A 20,410-nucleotide genomic window follows, 5' to 3' on the forward strand; every position below is an offset into this window, starting at 1 on the left:
GTAGAGTAATAGTAACATCATAGACACTTCGCAAATATTTTCTTGAAAAGTTGTGCATTAACTATTTTCTGATATAGGCATGTAAGTTAATGTCTATGGAAAATCATATTATCGAAACTCTGAAGTGAATATTCTCATAAAATGAACATTCATGTAATAACAATCTCAACACTACTTTGCAAATTTAGGTATTTATATGTCGGCTTTGCTTTCTCCAACTAGAACACAGCTTATTGTGCATTTGAATATGTGTAGTATTTTCAAAAGCAATCTACACTTGTCTTGTTTGATCCTCAATCTCTCCATAAGGGACAATGGAGAGCAAAATAAACCTGCTCTCTTTAAGCATACAGAACAATATTACAACAATTTTGTAATGAGAATCTACCACCTGAGGACAAAGGAAATTTCTTACCAGTATTCCCTTTAAATTTGTGTTTCCAAAAGTTTTGTACATCAAATTTAATCTACAAAAATAGTAATCCCAACTTTAATGATTTTTGTGATACTTGGTTCCCTAAGAATTTATATTTCACAGTCTACTAAACAGTACTTAAAGAAGTTGAGTCTCAGTGTTCAGAAATTTCTAAGTAAATGAATGCAGTCTTCTAAAATTATCTAATAGCAATTTAAACGCTTCATCATCACATGAAAGACTTTTGGGTTAGTAAGGAAGCAAAAGTTCCAAAAGTTTTTTTAAATCTCTTTTAACTGTACTTCCTGAAAATAATGGGAAAAAAGTTATCAAAAAATAGCAACTGTTCCTAGTTAAATGCCTTCCATTATTTTGACAGACATAAGACAAACTAAAATTTGACAATATATATGTACCAGAAATTGTTTCCTGTTCAGAATTTGGCCCCAATTTAAAAACCTTTCACTTAAAATACCAGGGCCTTATTCTGTCTTATTCCCATAATATTCCATGTGAATTTTAATAGATACTGTAGAACATTAGTAATAAAGTATAATATGATTGTTCCACCCACCTCAAATCTCTAGGAAATGATAATTTATCATTTGTACATTAGAAAAATAATACAAAGCAAAAATTAAAATTTCAAACTCCTAAAATATAACACTAAAAATATAAGCCTCTTTAAAGTGCCCAAAACTTAGATGGCTTAAAATCGTGTGAAGTATATATAGAGCTTTCTTTTAAGATAACCAAATTCACTATTACATACCATACAAACAACGGCAAAATTATTGTGAGGACTGAATTACCTCAAGACATCTAGAATCATCAATTCAACCAGTATAAATTCCCTGAAGGCAGGGGCTGTGTCTTAATTTGATTTTGTTTTCTTAATGTTTACCCAGTGCTTAGTACTTCATAAGCACATGCTAGTTGAATGAGTAAATGAAAAAAAAGAAGCACAGTTCACCCCTGAACAATGTGAGGGTTAGGGGTACTGATCCCAGTACAGCTGAAAATCCACATATAACTTTGGCTCTCCAAACGCTTAACTACTAATAGGCTATGAGCCTACTGACAACATAAACATTCAACTAACTATTTTGTACATTACATGTATTATATGCTGTATTCTTACAATCAAGTAAACTGAAGAAAAAAAAAGAAAATACACTTACAGTACTGTATCTACACTTATTGAAAAAAAAATCCACATGTAAGTGGGCCTACTCAGTTCAAAGCAGTATTGTTTAAGGTTCAGCTGTACATGACAATTCACAAATATTATTTCACATTCTGAAAAATTTTCTAGGGGATTAATAATCTGATTTAAAACATGAAACAAATGAAATACCCAACAATGCAGAACATACCTCAATTTGCATCTTCAGATGTGTCTTGAAGTTTGACAACAAAGTGAGAAATATGGAAAGAGAAAGCTCAAAAACCTCTGGAACAGATGACACTCCATTTTTTGAGAGTGCAACACAGAGATACTGCTTAATAGCATTAATAAACATCTCATTTGTCCTGAAAACAGGTCCTGCATTCTGCAGAATGGATAGAAGTAACTGCAATGAAAGAATCTTGGATCGTAACTCATGAGACCTAAAATGTAAAAAAGAAGGCACAGTATATGGACATATTTAGCATTATGGTAATAAAAGGCTGTTCCAAAGATATTTCCTGGTACCACAAAATTTCACAAACTTTTAAATGGAGAGGAACAGAAAACTCGACCACATAAAGTACAGTACATGAATAAGCTTTGCCACTAGTAATGGGTAGTTCCACTTATGATCTCAAGTACCACATAATTTCACAAACTTTTTATATGGAAAAGCAATCATTCACACATATTTAAAATCAAGCTACTGTTCCTTTGGACACTAAATATAAAGATTTATTCCTTGTTCTTTTCTTTCACAAGCATATTTCACCTTTTAGAAATCATCATAATCTTCCCAGATTATATGCCATATTTAGTATATGTATATATATACACATATACATAGTATATAATATTTAATAGTTTAGTATATAATGTACTTTTTCCCTACGTATGCTACTCAAAAACCCTAAACAAAATTAAAAGTTTTGGTTGCATGAACAAGTTGTAGGACTACTTCAAGCTTATTTTTTCAATAACCATTTAAAGTTCTTTTCTTTTTTGAAATACAGAGGCTTTTAGAACATTTATATCTCTTAATAGTTTACCCATTTATTCTACGTATTTTAATAATGAAAAGCAAAAAAACTCCCTTTCAGCTTAAATTTTCACTTTTTTTCTGATCAATATACTATGCTATATTCTGATCAGTATCTAGCATTGTAATTATCAAATTTCACAACACATAATTTTTCTCCCATTGACAGGCCTCTTAAGGCCAACAGACCAAGAAGACTGGATCCCATGCAACTTTTCAAATACAGAACACACTTACATGCTCTAGGAGCTAATTCTTTTATTTTTTCCAAATGCTGTATCAGTTACATTCACACCACAGATAATTAAGTTTACTTAACTGTTCCTGATTTCTACCTTAAAAATTTTATGGTTTTTAAGGGTCGAGTATTTCAAGAACCTAAGAAACTCTAACAAGAAATATTTAATTTCATGTAAATGGGAATCACAAAAATATTACCATCTTTGAAATAAAACTGGAACCAATAATATCATTACTTGCTACTACATATCAACTTTCCAAGATGGCTATGTGCAGCAAATATAGTTATTAACAAAGGGGAAAAACAGCTTAAATCAAGTTAGAAACAGTACGAGGTTAGATTATGAATAGCCCGGAAAATATGGTATGGGTTAAGTATCTCCCCTTCATGTTGAAGCCTTCCAAGGCTTTTACATTATGACTATTTCCTAGTCTAGCTAATTTATTATCTTTTCTGCTCTATTCCAGTAGTTATTACAACCTGCAGCTTACTGTTATCTAACACATAAATTTTTGTGGTAGGTTTTATTTTTGTATCCCCAGCTCTAACAAAATGCCTTGTACATAGTAAGTGCTCAATATAACTCACGGATTTATTCATGTACCCATCTAAACATTTATTAAGTACCTACTATCTATAAAGCATTAATTAATGAAGAAATGATCAAATGATTGTCTTATGACACAATCAAGTACACTTTTATAAAGGCAAAAGAAGCTAGAAATTTCAGGCCCGCAGATTTTCACGGGGTAGTTTCAAATTATAATTCAAGCTTAACGAACATTTCCTGGAACATCATCTTAGCAAGATCACAAAATATCAAGAGAAGAAAGGCAAAAAAGAAAATTATGTAACTACAAGTCATTAATTTTGGGGGAAAAAATCATGTAAGATAGGAACCCCATATTTTCTTTTGGAAAATGAACAGTTTCTAGGGGTGGAAAATTTGATTTCTTCTGTATTCAATCATTTATTTATTTATTTATTTATTTATTTATTTATTTATTTATTTATTTATTTATTTATTTATTTAAGAGCGAGAGCGAGAGTGAGAAAGAGAGCGCAAGAGGGGGTAGGGTTAGAGGGATAAGCAGACTCCCCGCCGAGCAGGGAGCCCGATGTGGGACTCGATCCCGGGACTCCGGGATCATGACCTGAGCCGAAGGCAGTCGCTTAACCAACTGAGCCACCCAGGCGCTCCTCTTCTGTATTCAGTTCTAATGTTTAATGTTCCTGATGACCAAAAAGGTCTTTTTTATGTTCAAACAAAATTTCCTAATATTTGGTTTAAGTCTACTGAGTAGGAGGATAATTAATTTACATTATTCCTCATAAGAATCCTTTGTAATATTAAAGATTGCAGCTCTCCAAAAATAAGAATCCTTTGTAATATTAAAGATTGAAGCTCTCCAAAACTAGATTACTTTTTATATAGTGCTAAAGGAAAGCCCCCTGCCATAGAGTACTCCTTAAAATCATGTATTTTCTTTTGTTTTCTTTTCATTTTGGGCACTTTAAGGAATTCTTTTTCTGCTTATTAATATTTTTTCAAATCACATTTTTAAACAGTTGATTTGGAAAAGTAAACATCTGAGACTTTTAGGGTTAATAACATTTTTAAATCATGGCAAAGATGGCCTTCAGCAATAACACTAAATTCTTAAGTTATTTCCACCTTCAACAATTCGGAATGAGATGGTTATTTTTCCTGTCATAGTGAAAATAAGAAATTGAAAAAATTTTGAATATATTCTTATTACACAGGGTATAGTCAACTTTATATTGCAATCTGAACAACCTTCATCCTTTTTCTGTAGAGTTTATATTTTCAAAATAAAGAAAAATCAGTGTTATATTTCTGACTCTCAGGATTTGGGCCTAAAAAGATTTTAGAATTTTAGGTTTAGGGCTTAAAAGATGTTTCTCATTGAATCAGTACAATGTGACAAAATAAAACTATAGAAAATAGAACAAATGTGGTTTCCCAAAACTTACAAAGTTTTTCTTTTCTCCCCAAACTTAATAAAGTTTTTATTGTAACTGTCTCTCATCTTTCTTAGGTGACATTTAGAAACCAGAATGCTCTAGAGTTTTTAAAAAATAAAGTAGTGTTTACATTTTCCCCCTATTTCAATATCCTTTTCACCAAGCCGCTCAGGCCAAGCCACCTTTAAGATTTCTTTCTTCAGAAAGTTCTCCTAAATTGTCATGCTGTATTACACCATGCTGCAACATTAGGGAGGCATGGCTCTCCAATAGTGCCCAAACTCAGTCTCAAGCAAGAATTAGTTACATTTGACTCATATGAAATGAAAGATATTTGGTGACTTATGACTTACAAAAATGGCACTTTCCTACGGTTTAAACTAATATATTTGACAGGAATCAGACAAGTCACTCCTATCTCAAAGTACTTCCTGCTTCCCACAGAGGAAGGTATCACATCAGAGCATTTTTCAGACCTTAATGAATATGCAGTATCTTTCGTTATAAATTTTAGAATTCATTTCTCTTAGGTTTTATTACCTTTCAACTGGTAGCTTTCAGAAACCTAGCATGAGGCTAAATGTAACAGGGCTACACTTACTCCAAAGTTACTCATGATACTGAAATAAGAATTCTTTCAATTGTTCAACCAGGCACAATTCTCTAATATTGTTGGTATGCTTTGGGAAACAGTGTAAGGTATCTAGCAATTTTTGAACTATTTTTCAAATACATTTTTTAAAAAGCAAAATAACCCTAAAATATATTTTTGAGAGTTCTATGGGGCAAGAAGAACAAAAGAAAATCCAAAGACTACCTTATAGTAAGTAAGTTTCAAGCTTAAAAAACTATTTGTCAAGCAGAATAGGTAATGACTTACTTTGGATCTGGTGGTCCATCTGACAGTGGTTTCATGGACAGTTTACACAATGACCTGAATACTAGAAAGGCATCCTTTTGTAAAATGTGGGAAAACTTAGCACCAGGTGAAGGTCCTGAAGAATTTCCAGATTCCTAAACAAGTTAACATACCATGTAAATAAAGACATTTGCCAGTGTAAAATCATTTCAACCTTCCATATATTTTATTCAGTTCAGTAATTAATGGAGGGGGTTCTGTTGGACAAGCCTGATGAGGAATTTGCCACACTGTTTCTCTTTAATCTGACATACCACCCTCCTCCCCAGCAATAAATTAATACCTTAAAAAAGAAATTCTTTTTTTTAAATAAAGATTTTTATTTATTTAACAGAGGAAGAAAGAGAGAGAGCACAAACGGGGGAGTGGCATAGGGAGATGGAAAAGCAGATTCCCCGCTGAGCAGGGAGCCCGATGCAGGGCTCGATCCCAGGACCCCAGGATCATCACCTGAGCTGAAGGCAGAAGCTCAACCGACTGTGCCACCCAGTCACCCCAAAAAATAAGTTCTTTAAAAATATTCTCTCTTTGCCACCAAAAAAAACTCTTGAAATTTATCCAGTTCATACCATTACAAACAAAATCTAGCACATCATGCCCTGACAAGATATCAATAGCGGGGAGCATAGAGAAGATGTGAACATATATGAAACAGCTTAGAGTTGGCAAGTTAACTATCAATATATTCAGGGAATAAACTGCTTTGATTTATATCAATAAGAAAAACCCAAGTTTTTATTTTCCCAAATTATAATTAGCCAGCAGATCAACTAGATATATTCACCACAAGGTGCTGGCAGCCTATAAATCTGTAAGATTAACTGGATACCCCCCTGCCCCCCATTTATACCTGAGTATCATTGGAAGAGACAGACAATCTGTCATCAGGTAAAGACGGTGTATATGCAACAGAAATTGGTGTTCCTGGAATTCCATTTGCTTGAATATTTTCACTGTCGCTACCATCCTCTATACTTCCAATGTTGCCATCTGCACTTGCATTTATAGTAGTCCTTTCTCCCATATCTAAAATGGTAAGAATAAAAAAACATGCAAATATATCTGACTTAACTGAAGTGTACTGAAAAAGCATAAAGAGTATTTAAAACCCAACAGTGGCAAAAAAGCAATGTGAAACAGTATGTATTGGCACCATTTAAAGGTTAGCATACTTAGTAGTAAGTATGCATTTGGAATACATCCAATTATAATCCTTAAGTAGCTCTAGCTAGGAAACACACTCAGCTGATCAAAGGCTAACTGGTATGTGCCCAAACAGAAGCTTTCTTTTGGTCTATATTATCATTTACTAAACTTGGTTCTAATGAATGTTAATGCCTTAAGATGTTAACAGAGATTTTTTAAAAAAAATCCCATTATCAAGTAAGTTAGAGATATGCTGGGAAATAGCTTTCTTTATTACAGTTTTTAATTTGCTCTCTAAAGGGAATATATAATACGCAGTGTTTCCAAAATTTATTTTACCATGAGCCCCTCTTCCTCTTTTTAGAATACCTATTAATAACTCTACTAATATATTCTTAAGAACACAGATATGGGAAAAATGGCTACACCCCTGAGTATTTTTCAGCATGTCACTCTTGAGTAATCATACTTTTAATTAGTATGAACAGAAATAAATGACTTCCAGTAGAACAAAGAGATAATGCAAATAATATCTAGTTTCATAACTATTCTAGGTGTAATGTATGTTATTTAAAAAAAGAAATACACACTTATCTGTGGCCATAACTCAGCCATCTGGCAGAAAATTGCTCATTTCACGCTACCAATTAAAAGAGAACTATAAGCAAAGGAAACATACTATACTATAACAGATTTTGGAATATGAAAGACCTGTGTTTCAATCATGTCTCCCCATTTAACTGGATAATTTATTTCATCTTTCTTTGCCTCAGTTTCTTCATCAGCAACAAAGATAATAATGTTCGTGAGGAATCACCAAAACACACATACCCTACATACGCCCAATACATAAAGAACACAACTAATTCTAAATCAGTGGTAGCTATTATTTTGTCTATAACTGATAACATGTGCCCAATTTTTGGCTAATTCAGTAATGAAAAGAGTATATCTGGTGTCCCAACTCTGAAGCTGCTTTCTGCTCTCCCAATTAGAACACCCTGGATAGTTTAAACTGGATGATTTCAAAGTATGTTTTACAATTAACAACTGGTACATGAAAAAGATATTCATTGATAAAATATATTTGGGAAACTCTGCATTACACAAAACAGTTTTCCTAGTGGACCTTTTGGATCTTTAACATGCTAATATTAGACATGCTTAATACTATTACAACTTTTAATATATATATAATATGTGCTACAGCTTTTAAAAGACATATTATTTATTATATATATCTTACATATATAAAAATGTTTAATATGCAAAGAGTTCTCTGGAAGAAGTCATAAAAAATTTAATAGATTATCAGAAAATGATAACTGTCCTCAAAGCACTTATTCCATTTTCTGTCAATACCCAATTACATGCCCTCCCACTGCCCCTCCTCCACCTTCCCTTAACAAACAATTACCTACTTAGCTAAGAAGTAGGTAACTTAACATAGCCTACTTCAGTCTCCCTTGTCCCACCATAAAGTTCCCTGACATCAACAATAATCTTTCTCTTTCCTCTCATTTCAGGGGAAAAAATATTCCTTTGTACTTCTAAAGTGAACTATTCATTCACCCTCAAACCCATCTCTTCTTGCATTCATTAATATCTTCCCCCCAACTCAAGTTTTTTCTTGCAACATTACATTTTCAATTTCATGTATATGACTGATCTTCTCTAATACTTATTAACATATTCAAATCTTTTCACTGAAAAAAAATCTTCCTTCAACTCTTGCTACACCTTTGCTACTGTCCACTTTTATCCTTTTTTCACATTTCTGAGAGGAATAATCAATATTCATTGATGATACTTTCCTTCCTCCCTTCCTAGGAAATTTTTCAAAAGAACTGAAAACATTCTTCACTTTACTGCTTCCTACAAGTTAACTTAAATCTCTCAATTTTCTCATTGTAAAAAAGGAAATAGTAACAGCACCTAAATATCCCAGTGTTTGGGGAGGATTAATTTAATAAATGTTAAGTAAAGCACATAAAATCATTTGGGATACACAGAAAGTACTTAATAGAGTTAGATATTATTATTCTCTATGTCTTCTCCTCTAATTCTCCCTCTCTAATTGTCTCCTAAATATAAGTGCAGACTTCTGTTTTCAAGGTGGTAAATTGAGTCCACTAAAAATTAACTTCTCCTTTGATGAATCCCATTGAAATTACTAGGAAAAATATAAATAAACAAGAGACAAATGTAATGTTTTTAACATTACTGCTATATTTACCAGTAAGTTTTCATAATTGCTGATCTGGTATTTTTCAATGGTATGAAAAAATTCAAGTTAATCCTGACTTAAAAAACAAAACTAAAATCACATCCAGGCACACACACACTCATATACTTAATTTGATAGAGTATCCTCCAAAAACCAACAGCAATTATCAAACTTACTGGTGAAATACAACAGTAATGTTAAAAACAAAATGAGGTTCCTTGCCATCATTAACACTATTCAATATTTTTTAGAGGTTCAAACAAATGTTCCGTAACAGAAACAAAAGAACAAAAATGAGGAATAAATACTGTAAAAGAACAAAGACAAAATACATTATTCACCTAGAAAAACCCAAGATAATGAAATAAAGTTTTAGAAACAATATCAGTTTAGAAAGTGAATAACTATGAGATAAATATGGAAAAATGACGGTTTTTCTATATTCCAATTAAATTAGGAAGTGGGAGCTTTTTGTGGCCATTGCTGAAGTGCCAGCAACCAAAATGAAGTTCAATCCCTTTGTGACTTCTGACCAGAGCAAGAAGAGTAAAAGGTATTTCAATGCACCTTCCCACATTCACAGGAAGATGACGTCTTCCCTCCTTTCCAAAAAGCTGAGACAGAAGTACAACATTCAATCCATGCCCATTCAAAAGGATGCTGAAGTACAATTTGTGCGAGGATACCACAAAGGTCAGCAAACTGACAAAGTAGTGCAGGTTTACAGGAAGAAATACATCATGTACACTGAATAAGTACCACGAGACAAGGCTCATGGTACAACTGTCCATGTGGGCATTCACCCTAGCAACGTGGTCAGCACAAGACTAACACTGGACAGTAGTTAGACAGGTAGAAAAGGAAAAAGGGCAAATATAAGGCAGAAACAATTGAGAAGATGCAGGAATAAAGTAATTTTATATACAACGTTAAATAAAAACTGTTAAAATTAAAAAAAAAAAAATTAGGAAGTGAGAAAAAAAGAGTCATCCAAAATACTACCGAAACTAAAACAAAAAACATAGAAATAATTAAACAGGAAATGTGCAAGAGCAAAAGGAAAAAAACAATGAAATTTTACTGAGTGACATAAAAGATCTGACTGAATGAACTTATACTTCTGGATTAGAAGGTTCAACACTTCAAATAAAATATATCTCCCCAAGTTAACTTATAAACACAATACAATTCTAATCACTAAATAAACCTTTTTTTTTTTTTTAACTTAATAAACTGGTTCTAAAGTCTTGTAGAAGAATACATTTAATAGATGTTTAAAAGAATTGGCAGGGGTGGGGGGACTTGCACTACAAAGATCAAAGTATACTATAAAATTAAAATATTTTAAACAATTCAACACTGGATACAATAAATAGCTCAATGTTACTGTACAGAAAACTCAAACAGAATCACGTAGGATAAAACTGGCATTTCAAATTAATTGGGAAAGGACGGAAATATAACCATTTCAGATGAATTAAAGATCTAAATTCAAAAAATAAAAACAAAAGTATTAGAAAAATGTATGGCAGAATATTTCTGTAATTTTAGGGTGGTAAAATCCATCCTAAGCAAGGCAAAAACAGAATTCACGAAAAAAAGGACAATATTTATTACATTTTCTATGTGTGGTCAAATATCTGCTCAGAACAATAACATATGCAAAGGCTAAACAAAATGAAAACAAAACAAAGACTGACTAGAAAAAAATATTTACAATACACTGAATAAGGGCTAATTTCTTGGATGTGAGTAAACCATGAAATAAGAACAAAAAAAACCCAGAAAAGGAAAAACAGGCAAAAGTCATGAATAGGCAATTCAGAAAGTATAAATAGCCTATAGATATTCAGCTGGACCAAGAAACTGCCAATATTTACCTACAAAAATAATGAATGCTCCCTGCAAGTGGTCAAAGAAACACAAATTACAACAGTAAGATATAATCCATCTAGTAAAGTGATATTAAACAAAGCATATTATGTAAATTTAAATGCCCATATGCCTTGATCAAAGTATTTTTTTAAAGTATTCCTTTTTTATAAATTTATCCTAAAGTGTTAAAAGATATCTATAACAAGAATGCTCCTCAGAGCAGAGTTTATAAAAAAGCAAAAACTTGGAAATAATCTAAATGTTAGCATTAATAGGAGATTATTTAAATAAATTATGGACCATCTATGTAATGAATTAGAAACTGACATAAAATGGGAACTACAGAATGTGAAAGAGCAGATTATAAAACAGTAAGTGTATGTTCCCATTTAGATTTATGTATACAGGCATTCATGAACAGTATTTTTTAAAAAAAATTTTGCAGAGCAAAAATACACCATATCAAAATTAAAAGACTTGGGCAAATAATAAACTGAGAGAAAATATTTGGAAAATATATCACAGAACCCTAATATAAAAAGGACTTTTAAAAACTAAGGGAAAAAAATCACGTATTAGATAAAGGGCTAGTATCCAAGATCTATAAAGCACTTACCAAACTCAACACCCAAAGAACAAATAATCCACTCAAGAAATGGGCAGAAGACATGAAGAGACATTTCTCCAAAGAAGACATACAAATGGCCAACAGACACAGGAAAAAATGCTCAACATCGCTTGGCATTAGGGAAATCCAAATCAAAACCTCAATGAGATACCACCTCACACCAGTCAGAATGGCTAAAATGAACAAGTCAGGAGACGACAGATGTTGACAAGGATGCGGAGAAAGGGGGACCCTCCTACATTGTTGGTGGGAATGCAAGCTGGTGCAACCACTCTGGAAAACAGTATGGAGGTTCCTCAAAAAGTTGAAAATAGAGCTAGCCTATGACCCAGCAATTGCACTACTGGGTATTTACCCCAAAGATACAAATGTAGTGATCCAAAGGGGACCTGCACCCCAATGTTTATAGCAGCAATGTCCACAATAGCCAAACTATAGAAAGAGCCCAGATGTCCATCGACAGATGCATGGATAAAGAAGATGTGGTGTGTGTGTACACACACATATACACACAATGGAATATTACTGAGCCATCAAACAAATGAAATCTTGCCATTTGCAAGACATGGATGGAATTAGAGGGTATTATGCTAAGCAAAATAAGTCAATCAGAGAAAGACAATTATCATATGATCTCACTGATATGTGGAATTTAAGAACAAAACAGAGGATCATAGGGGAAGAGAGAAAAAAATAGAACAAGACAAAACCAGAGAGGGAGACAAACCATAAGAGACTCTTAATCACAGGAAACAAACTGAAGGTTGCTGGAGGGGCGAGGGGTAGAGGGATGGGGTTAACTGGGTGATGGACATTAAGGAGGGCACATGATGTAATGAGCATTGGGTGTTATATAAGACTGATGAATCACAGGCCTGTACCTCTGAAACCAGTAATATATGTTAATTGAATTTAAATAAGAAAATGTTTTTAAAAAAAGGCTAAGTAGAAAGAACAAAGGGAATCTGAGAGGAGGTTAATGTATTCAGTTAGTAGTAATAAAAGCAAACAAAAAGACTGTCCCTTCTTATTGTAATTTATAACTAATAACCAGCTCCAAGGCAAACTGGCACGTGCTTTTCAAGGTGAAAGTAATAAAGAAAAAAGAAGAAAATCATAAAACTTTATAAAGCCTACATGGGTCCTGGTAGATTGTAAAGATGGCCAGAGATTTTTCCTATCCTTGTATAAATGATCTTTTTGCTAAGTGAACTGCAACTATTCCCTTAAAAAGGTGGAGTTTCTGTCTCCATAAATTGTCTCTGGAATTGGCAATATGACTTGCTTTGCCTAATGGTTCATTTAAAAAAAAAAAAATGTGACTCAGGCAAAGATTTGAAAAGTGCTTGTAACTTGGGCTTTACTCTGGCTTGCAGCTCTTTGGAACTTTAAAACCACTGTATAAAGAAGCCTGGAAATCAGAGATTAAGGAAAGCTCAGACAGGAAGCCCTATCTGATCCCTCCAGTAACCAAACTAATCACTCTGCCAACCAGTAGATATGTGGGTGAGGCCATCCTAGGCCATCAAGCCCCAGCCTAGCAGGCCCAGATCAGATCAGAAGACCCACACAGCTAACCAACAGAACTATGAATTTGATAAATGTTCATTGTTTTAGGACCCCAAGTTTTGGGGTGTTTTGTTAAACAGGAACGGCTGATACAGTAATTTTATCCACTATCTTAGTTTGATTAAAATTCAGAAGGATAAAAAGTATTTTGAAACAAGTATTAAAGATAATACAACAGTTTTTATTAGACAAAATGTAAAACTTACAGTTTTTCTCATATCCATTCTTCATTATCTCTGGGCTTCTGCTAATATTAGACATATCTTCCTACTTTGCTTACTTTTCCAAGAAAGAATTTTTCTCAGAAAGATATCCTTCACTTTCAAGATTGGTCCAATAATTTCTTACTGGATTCCAGGAGAACCCTGAACACACCTCTATTCCAGGGCTTACAATATTGACATTATCTATTAATGTGACTTTTTCCCTCACTAGATTTTAGACCCTTGAAAGTCAGGAAGATGTCTTATTGTCGTTGAAGCTCTAATATGCAGTCTGGCATTAAATATTTTTAAATAGGAGATATTGAATCTATGTTATTGAGTTGAATTTACTAGCACAGGTTCTCTGATTTGGCTGATACACAGCAGTCAGAGAGAGCCTAGGTAGGTTACGGGAGTAAATAGATACTCAATTAGAATTTATTTTAAAAAAAGTTAATATAGAGCAGGTTGAGGTTTTTGCTGTGGGAAGAAGGCCCTGAGCATGTTTTCAGAATTCATACTAAGTCAGAAAGATTCACAGTTCAAGAAATACAAAGTAGAGCTGGTTATTAAGAAACACTGAAGTGACATGAACAAAGGGGATCTGAGGCACATGTGGTCTGAAGTATTTGCTGCCTCTTACTTGCCTGTTCTACACATCGAGCAGCAGCCTTGCAGAAGTAGTTTCTTTCTGAGCAGCAGGAAGTGTTGGCCTTACAGGAAGACCTCACAGTAATTTTGTAAACAAACAAACAAACCCCCAAAAACAAAAGGTGGAAGAACCAGTCAGTGATCGCCAAGAAGAATAATGGGAGAAATTAAAGATCTTGAAAGAAAATGCTCATGAAATGGCTTCGTAAAAGTAAGTACTTTGGGTTTTGAAGCTTAAGAAAATGTAAATGGTGCAACAGAAAGGTTAAAATGGAGAAGGAAAAAAAATGAAAATATGAGGGTATCAATAACCAAAAATTCTTTTTTTTTTTTTTTTAAAGATTTTATTTATTTATTCACAAGAGACAGAGAGAGAGAGAGAGAGAGGCAGAGGGAGAAGCAGGCTCCCAAGGAGCAGGGAGCCCGATGTGGGACTCGATCCCAGGACCCTGGGATCATGACCTGAGCCGAAGGCAGACGCCCAACCGTCTGAGCCACCCAGGCGCCCCAATAACCAAAAATTCTAAAGGCCAGTATTTGTCATGAATTACATATACATCAAAACTGATAAGCATCAAATTAAATAAGAATGCTATACAAGGGCGCCTGGGTGGCTCAGTTGGTTAAGCAATTGCCTTCGGCTCAGGTCATGATCCTGGAGTGCCTGGATCGAGTCCCGCATCGGGCTCCCTGCTTGGCGGGGAGTCTGCTTCTCCCTCTGACCCTCTCCCCTCTCATGTGCTCTCTTTCATTCTCTCTCAAATAAATAAATAAAATCTTTAAAAAAAAAAAAAAAAGAATGCTATACAAAAAAAAAAACCTAAGGGAAAAAGCAAGAATAACAAAGATTAAAACCTGATAGAATGAACAAGAGACATGAATAGATGATTCACTAAAAAAAGAAATACAATGGCCCCTATGTTTGAGAAGATATTTAATTTCACTCATAGAGAAAGGCAAATTAAAACCAAGCTAAGAAGTGGATAAAGAAGATGAGGTATACATACACAATGGAATATTACTTAGCCATAAAAAAAGAATAAAGTCGTGCCATTTGCAAAAACAGGGACGGATCTAGATGGTATTATGCTAAGTGAAGTAAGTCAGTGAGAGAAAGACAAATACCATTTGATTTCACTCATATGTGGAACTTAAGAAACAAAACAAATGAACAAAGAAAAAAAGAGATAGACAAAAAAACAGACTCTATTTAAATAAAGAGAACTGGTAGTTACCAGAGAGGAAGGGGGATGGGTGAAATTAGGTAAAGGGGATTAAGAATACACTTATCATGAGCCCTGAGTAATGTATGGAATTGTTGAATCACCATATTGTACACCTGAAACTAATACAACACTAAACATTAAATATACTAGAATTAAAAAAAAATAAACTAAGATACATTTCTCACCTAACAGGTTGGCAAAAATTCAAAACTTTAAATTCCACTGGCAGTTATGGAGAAAAAGGCACTCTTACACATTGCTGGTAAGAGTGCAAAACTGTACCCCCCCCCAAAAAAAGAATGCATAATGGTACAATACCTATGAAGGGAAATTCAGCAATAGCTAATTAATCTTCATATTCATTTACCACTTGACCCAGTAATCTCACTTCTATGAATCTTTCCTCAAGATAAATCCCCACAAATATGAAACAATACAGATGTACAAGGCTATTCACGGCAGCATTACCTGTAATAGCAAAGCACTGGAAACAACTAAATTTCCTGTCAGTAAGGGACTGGTTGAGTCAACTATGATATAGCCACATAATAGAGTATTATGCAGAGAGCCAAGAGAAAAAATAAGGAAAATTTCTATCAACGGAAATAAGAATATTTATAGTATATATTAGGTGAAAAAAGGGAGACCAAAAAAAAAAAAAGAGAAGATACACAGTGTTTTGCCAAAAAGAAAGAGAAATAATGTTAAGTACCTGCTTGTCAGTCTGGGGGAAATACACACAGGATAAACTAAAAGCTAATGAAGGTGGCTACCTATCTCAGGTAGGTCAGCAAAGGAAGGACTGCATGAAAGAATTCTGAGTATATGTTTTATATAATTTTGACGTTGATTCATGCAAGTGATCTTCAAATAAATAAAATTAAATCAATAAAATAGTTGTAAATAGTGTAGCTGTTATTCATCCTTAGTAGGATATATTCTAAATACACACATATAAAAACATTTTGAACTTTAAATTAGTAAGTTGTTGCTGAGAATTTGGGTTTTTACTATGGGCAAAGGGAGATACAAATATGAAATGTAAGATGAAGAGAAACCTAGTGGCACTGGATGTGACCTGGAACTATCAATATGAACTTGTGACTGTAGATCTCCCTGTCTCAGTACACTGGAAAGGCTAAGAAGTAATGACACCATGACATGAGTACACCTAGTTTCTAGATACAATTGCCCACTAAAAAGAACAAAAACTCCTTAAAGAAGTAACAGATTCCAGGTCTGGGGCAAGCGATAGTTGAACATTTAACTTAAAACATCTTGCTGTTCAGGAAACAAAGAAATGCTCAAAGATAATGGAATCACATCAGAAAGACACAGGAGCTGGATTCCTACTGGCTAGATCGGGAACAAAGGGAAAAAAAAAGAAAAAAAAGAAAAATAGTAAATGATTATAATACAATGAATAACAAAAGAACCCATGAGCTCACAGTATTATTTTTTTTTAAAGAGGAAGAGCTCTTCTTCATAGAAAAGTGTCAATGTTAGAATTATGAAATCACTATTTTGTAACCAATGCAGTATCTAAGTCAAGGATCATCAATGGATGCTAAAACCACTAAGTGGATGGATCCTTCTATGATCTCGAAGTATCACTTTCAGATTACTTATTTCATATTTCAGTTGACCCTTGAACAACACGGGGCTTAGGGGTGCCGACCCCTCATGTAGTTGAAAAGCCGTGTAACTTCTGACTCTCCCAAAACTTGACTACTGCTGCCCAGAAGCCTTACATAAACAGTTGTTTAACACATATTTTGTATGTTACATGTATTATATACTGTATTTTTACAGTCAAGTAAACTAAAGAAAAAAATCCTAAGAAAAATTATTTAAAAAGAGAAAATACCTTCACAGGACTGTATTTATGGGGGGAAAAAAAATCCACATGTAGTGGATCCATGTAGTTCCAATCCATGTCATTCGTTGAAGGGTCAACTATAGTTATAAAGGGAAAAATGCTCCCTTAAAATGAAGACACCTGGTGGTCATCCTCTTAACCAAGTGATCAAACATTATCACTAACAGGGGTAACTTGTTGTTATGCACCAGTTAACATAACATGATGTAATAACAAGCACCAACATTACCTATGCAATATTCTTGCCAAATACATTTAATCTAAATCAGGAAACTGTCATATCAACTCAAAATGTATAACATTCTACAGGACAATATCATACTCTTTAAAAAAAGGTAAATGTTATGAAAGATGGGGGAAGAGGCAAGAGAACTTGTTCTAAACTAACAAGACCAAAGAGACAGAATCAAATGCAGCAAGTGTACTCAGATCCCATACTTAAAAAAGAAAAGGAAAAAAAAAAAAAAAAGGATATAAGAGAGACATTTTGGAAATTTGGGAACATTTTAAAATGTAGTATTAGATTAGATATTCTTGAAATAGTGTTAATTTTCTTAGGTGTGAAAACGAATGATGGTTATGTATGAGAATGCCCTTATTCTTAGAAGATATATGCTGAAGTATTTAGGAGTAAAGTATCAAGATATATATAACCAATTTTTAAAAGGCTCAGCAAAGATGAGCAAAACTCACATATTTACACACATGTATGTGTGTGTGTACATCCATTTAAAGATACATAAAACATATGTACCAAAATTTTTTTTTTTCAGTGATCAACAGAAATTTATTGATTGCCCATCATGTGTGAGACCTTATCGTAGGCATATTGCAGAGAAGAAAACAAAGTCCAAATACGTGTGGCCTTTATATACTAGTGAAATCAAATATAAAAACAAATAAGGAAATATATAATGTAAAGTCATATAAGGACAAAATTTACAAAACAGAATAAGAACAAAGAAAATGACAATGCATAGGCAACAAAGGAAGACATTAATTTTCAAGTTCCTTCTCATGCTCTGTATTAGATTCCCATGGCTGCAGTACAAATTACAACAAACCTTGTGGTTTAAAATAACACAAATTTGTTATCTTAGAGTTCTTGAAGTCAGAAGTCTGAAATGAATCTTACCAGGTTGACAGTAAGATTTCCTTAGGGATGGTCCCTTCTGGATGCTCCAGGGACAATCCCTTCCTGGACTTCTCCAGTTATAAGAGGTTGCCTGCATTCCTTGGCTCCTAGCTGCTTGGCTTCTCTCTACTTCCATGGGCACATCACCTTCTCCTAACTTTGACTCTCCTCAAAACATATGTACCAAAATTCTTAACAACTAGTGAATCTAGAGAAAGGGCATACAGGTGTTCACTGTACTGTTCTTTGGACTTTCTTTGGACTTTTCTCTAGGTATGAAAATGCTCTGAGTAAAAAGGTGCAGAAAAATGAGAGAAATTTCACTTCACACTCTGAATTGATATGTATTCGAGACTGGTAAAGTTTTTTTTTGCAAAGGGCCGGTTAGTAAACATTTTAGGCTTTGCAGGCCATATGGTCTGTTCCAACTACTCAACTCTACTTTTGTAGTGCAAAGACAGCCACTATAGGCAAAACATAAACAAACGAGTATGTGTTCCGAGAAAACATTATTTACAAAAATAGACAACGGGCCAAATGTGGTTCATGGACTATAATTTGCCATCCCTTCGTATATATTATTAAACTTTTAAAAAATGCATGGACACATAATGCTCTTTCTTCCCTGATTATAAGTTTACAGGGCTTTTTTGATTTATTTTTAAATTCATACTCCCCAAGATCATGGCCTCTTCTTTAGTCTCTATACTTTCTTATTCAATGATTTTATGGCTTCAACTATTAATTTTAACAGAATGACTCCCATCTATAGCACCTGCCTTGATATCTTAGGGCAGATTTCTATATTTCTATTATGTAATTCATAAAATTCCCACATGGATGGTACACTAAAAGGTCACATTTAGTATGTCAAAATAAAAATTAGTACTTTTTTCCCCAAGCCAACTTCTCCTCCAACATGATTTAATTCTACCAGTTCTAAAGCATCCACCTATCCATTTAGCCTGAGAAACTGGCAGAACACCCATGCAGAGAGGAGTTAACACAGCAAGGCCTGAGACTGCCTATCCTTAGAAAGGCCTGCTTTCAAGCTGGCCTTTGGCTGGCACCGAGGAACTTACATTTTGGGAGGGTTCCCACTATTCCCAGAACTAGTGAGAGTGGCTCACTGTGCCTAAACCATTTGCACAAATAATGTGGTTTATGCTGAAAACCAGCTTTCCTTCTGGAAATCTGAAATTAGGTTACATGTAAGTAAAGGGAGTAGACATAACTTTGGGCACTGAGTCTAATGAGCTGCCCTGGTAGCCAACACTCATAATCTGATGTGGAGGAATTAAGAACCTCCTGTGTGACTTCACTAGGACAGGATTCCTGAAGTGTGCACCTGATTTCCTCTAGATGTTGCCTCATATGCCTTTTCTCTTTGATGATTTTGTACTGTACCTTTACATGGTAAAAATTTTAGTGGTGAGCGTTAACTATATGATGAATCCTGTCAGTCCTTCTAGTGAATCACAAAACCCTGGGGTATTCTTGGGGATCTCCGACAAACCTTATAATTTCTCTTTCTCACCTATGTATTTAATCAGTTGCAAAGTCTTCTTGATTTAACATTCATTATCTCACTTCTCATTCACGTTTCCCTCTCCATTTCCACTGTTTCTGTCCTATTGAGGATTCCATTACTGCACTGGTCTCCTACTGTACTTTCTACTTCCCCACTTAGTTTCTTAAAACATAATTCTAATCATTCCATCTCTTAGTTTAAAGATCCTTAATGGTAACTCATTTTATCATGGAATAAAGTCTAAAATCTTAAACCTTTAATTAGTAAGTTTGTTCAAGATTTCTTTAACCTTAGTGTCTATTATATGACATCACATACTTTATACTTCAGCCAAACCACGACCTGTCAATTCCCAGGTGGGTAGTTTGGCTGAAGTCCTCTCCTCTAGACTTGAGCCAACAGAGCTTCCAATACATCAAATACCACTCCCCATACCTGTGTGAATCCATATAGTCTAAGTTCAAGTGTCATCTCCTACATGAAGCCCTTCTGGATCATTTTAGCTGGAAATAATCACTTTTTTCCTGAATTTTAATAGGATGTTAGCTGTTTCTTTGTAATGGCACTTA

The 20,410-nt window shown here is 34.0% G+C and overlaps 1 protein-coding gene across 4 annotated transcripts in view; it reads right to left on the reverse strand.

Moving 5' to 3' along the window:
- The window catches only part of ARFGEF1 (ADP ribosylation factor guanine nucleotide exchange factor 1), a 146,597-nt gene that overhangs the window by 64,887 nt on the left and 61,300 nt on the right, over positions 1 to 20,410 (reverse strand). For all 4 annotated transcript variants that reach the window (XR_004680413.1, XM_035011280.1, XM_035011279.1 and 1 more), the window contains 3 exons: positions 6,622 to 6,797; positions 5,733 to 5,866; positions 1,792 to 2,026 (listed from right to left, as the gene is read on the reverse strand). Coding sequence is in view for 3 of the 4 variants with exons in the window: in XM_035011280.1 (XP_034867171.1) it covers positions 1,792 to 2,026; positions 5,733 to 5,866; positions 6,622 to 6,797 (545 nt within the window). In the remaining variant the exon portion in view is untranslated. The remainder of the gene's footprint in view (positions 1 to 1,791; positions 2,027 to 5,732; positions 5,867 to 6,621; positions 6,798 to 20,410) is intronic.

The sequence above is a fragment of the Mirounga leonina genome, unplaced genomic scaffold (assembly GCF_011800145.1).
Source record: "Mirounga leonina isolate KUSES-001 unplaced genomic scaffold, KU_Mleo_1.0 Mir_165, whole genome shotgun sequence".
Classification (NCBI taxonomy): domain Eukaryota; kingdom Metazoa; phylum Chordata; class Mammalia; order Carnivora; family Phocidae; genus Mirounga; species Mirounga leonina.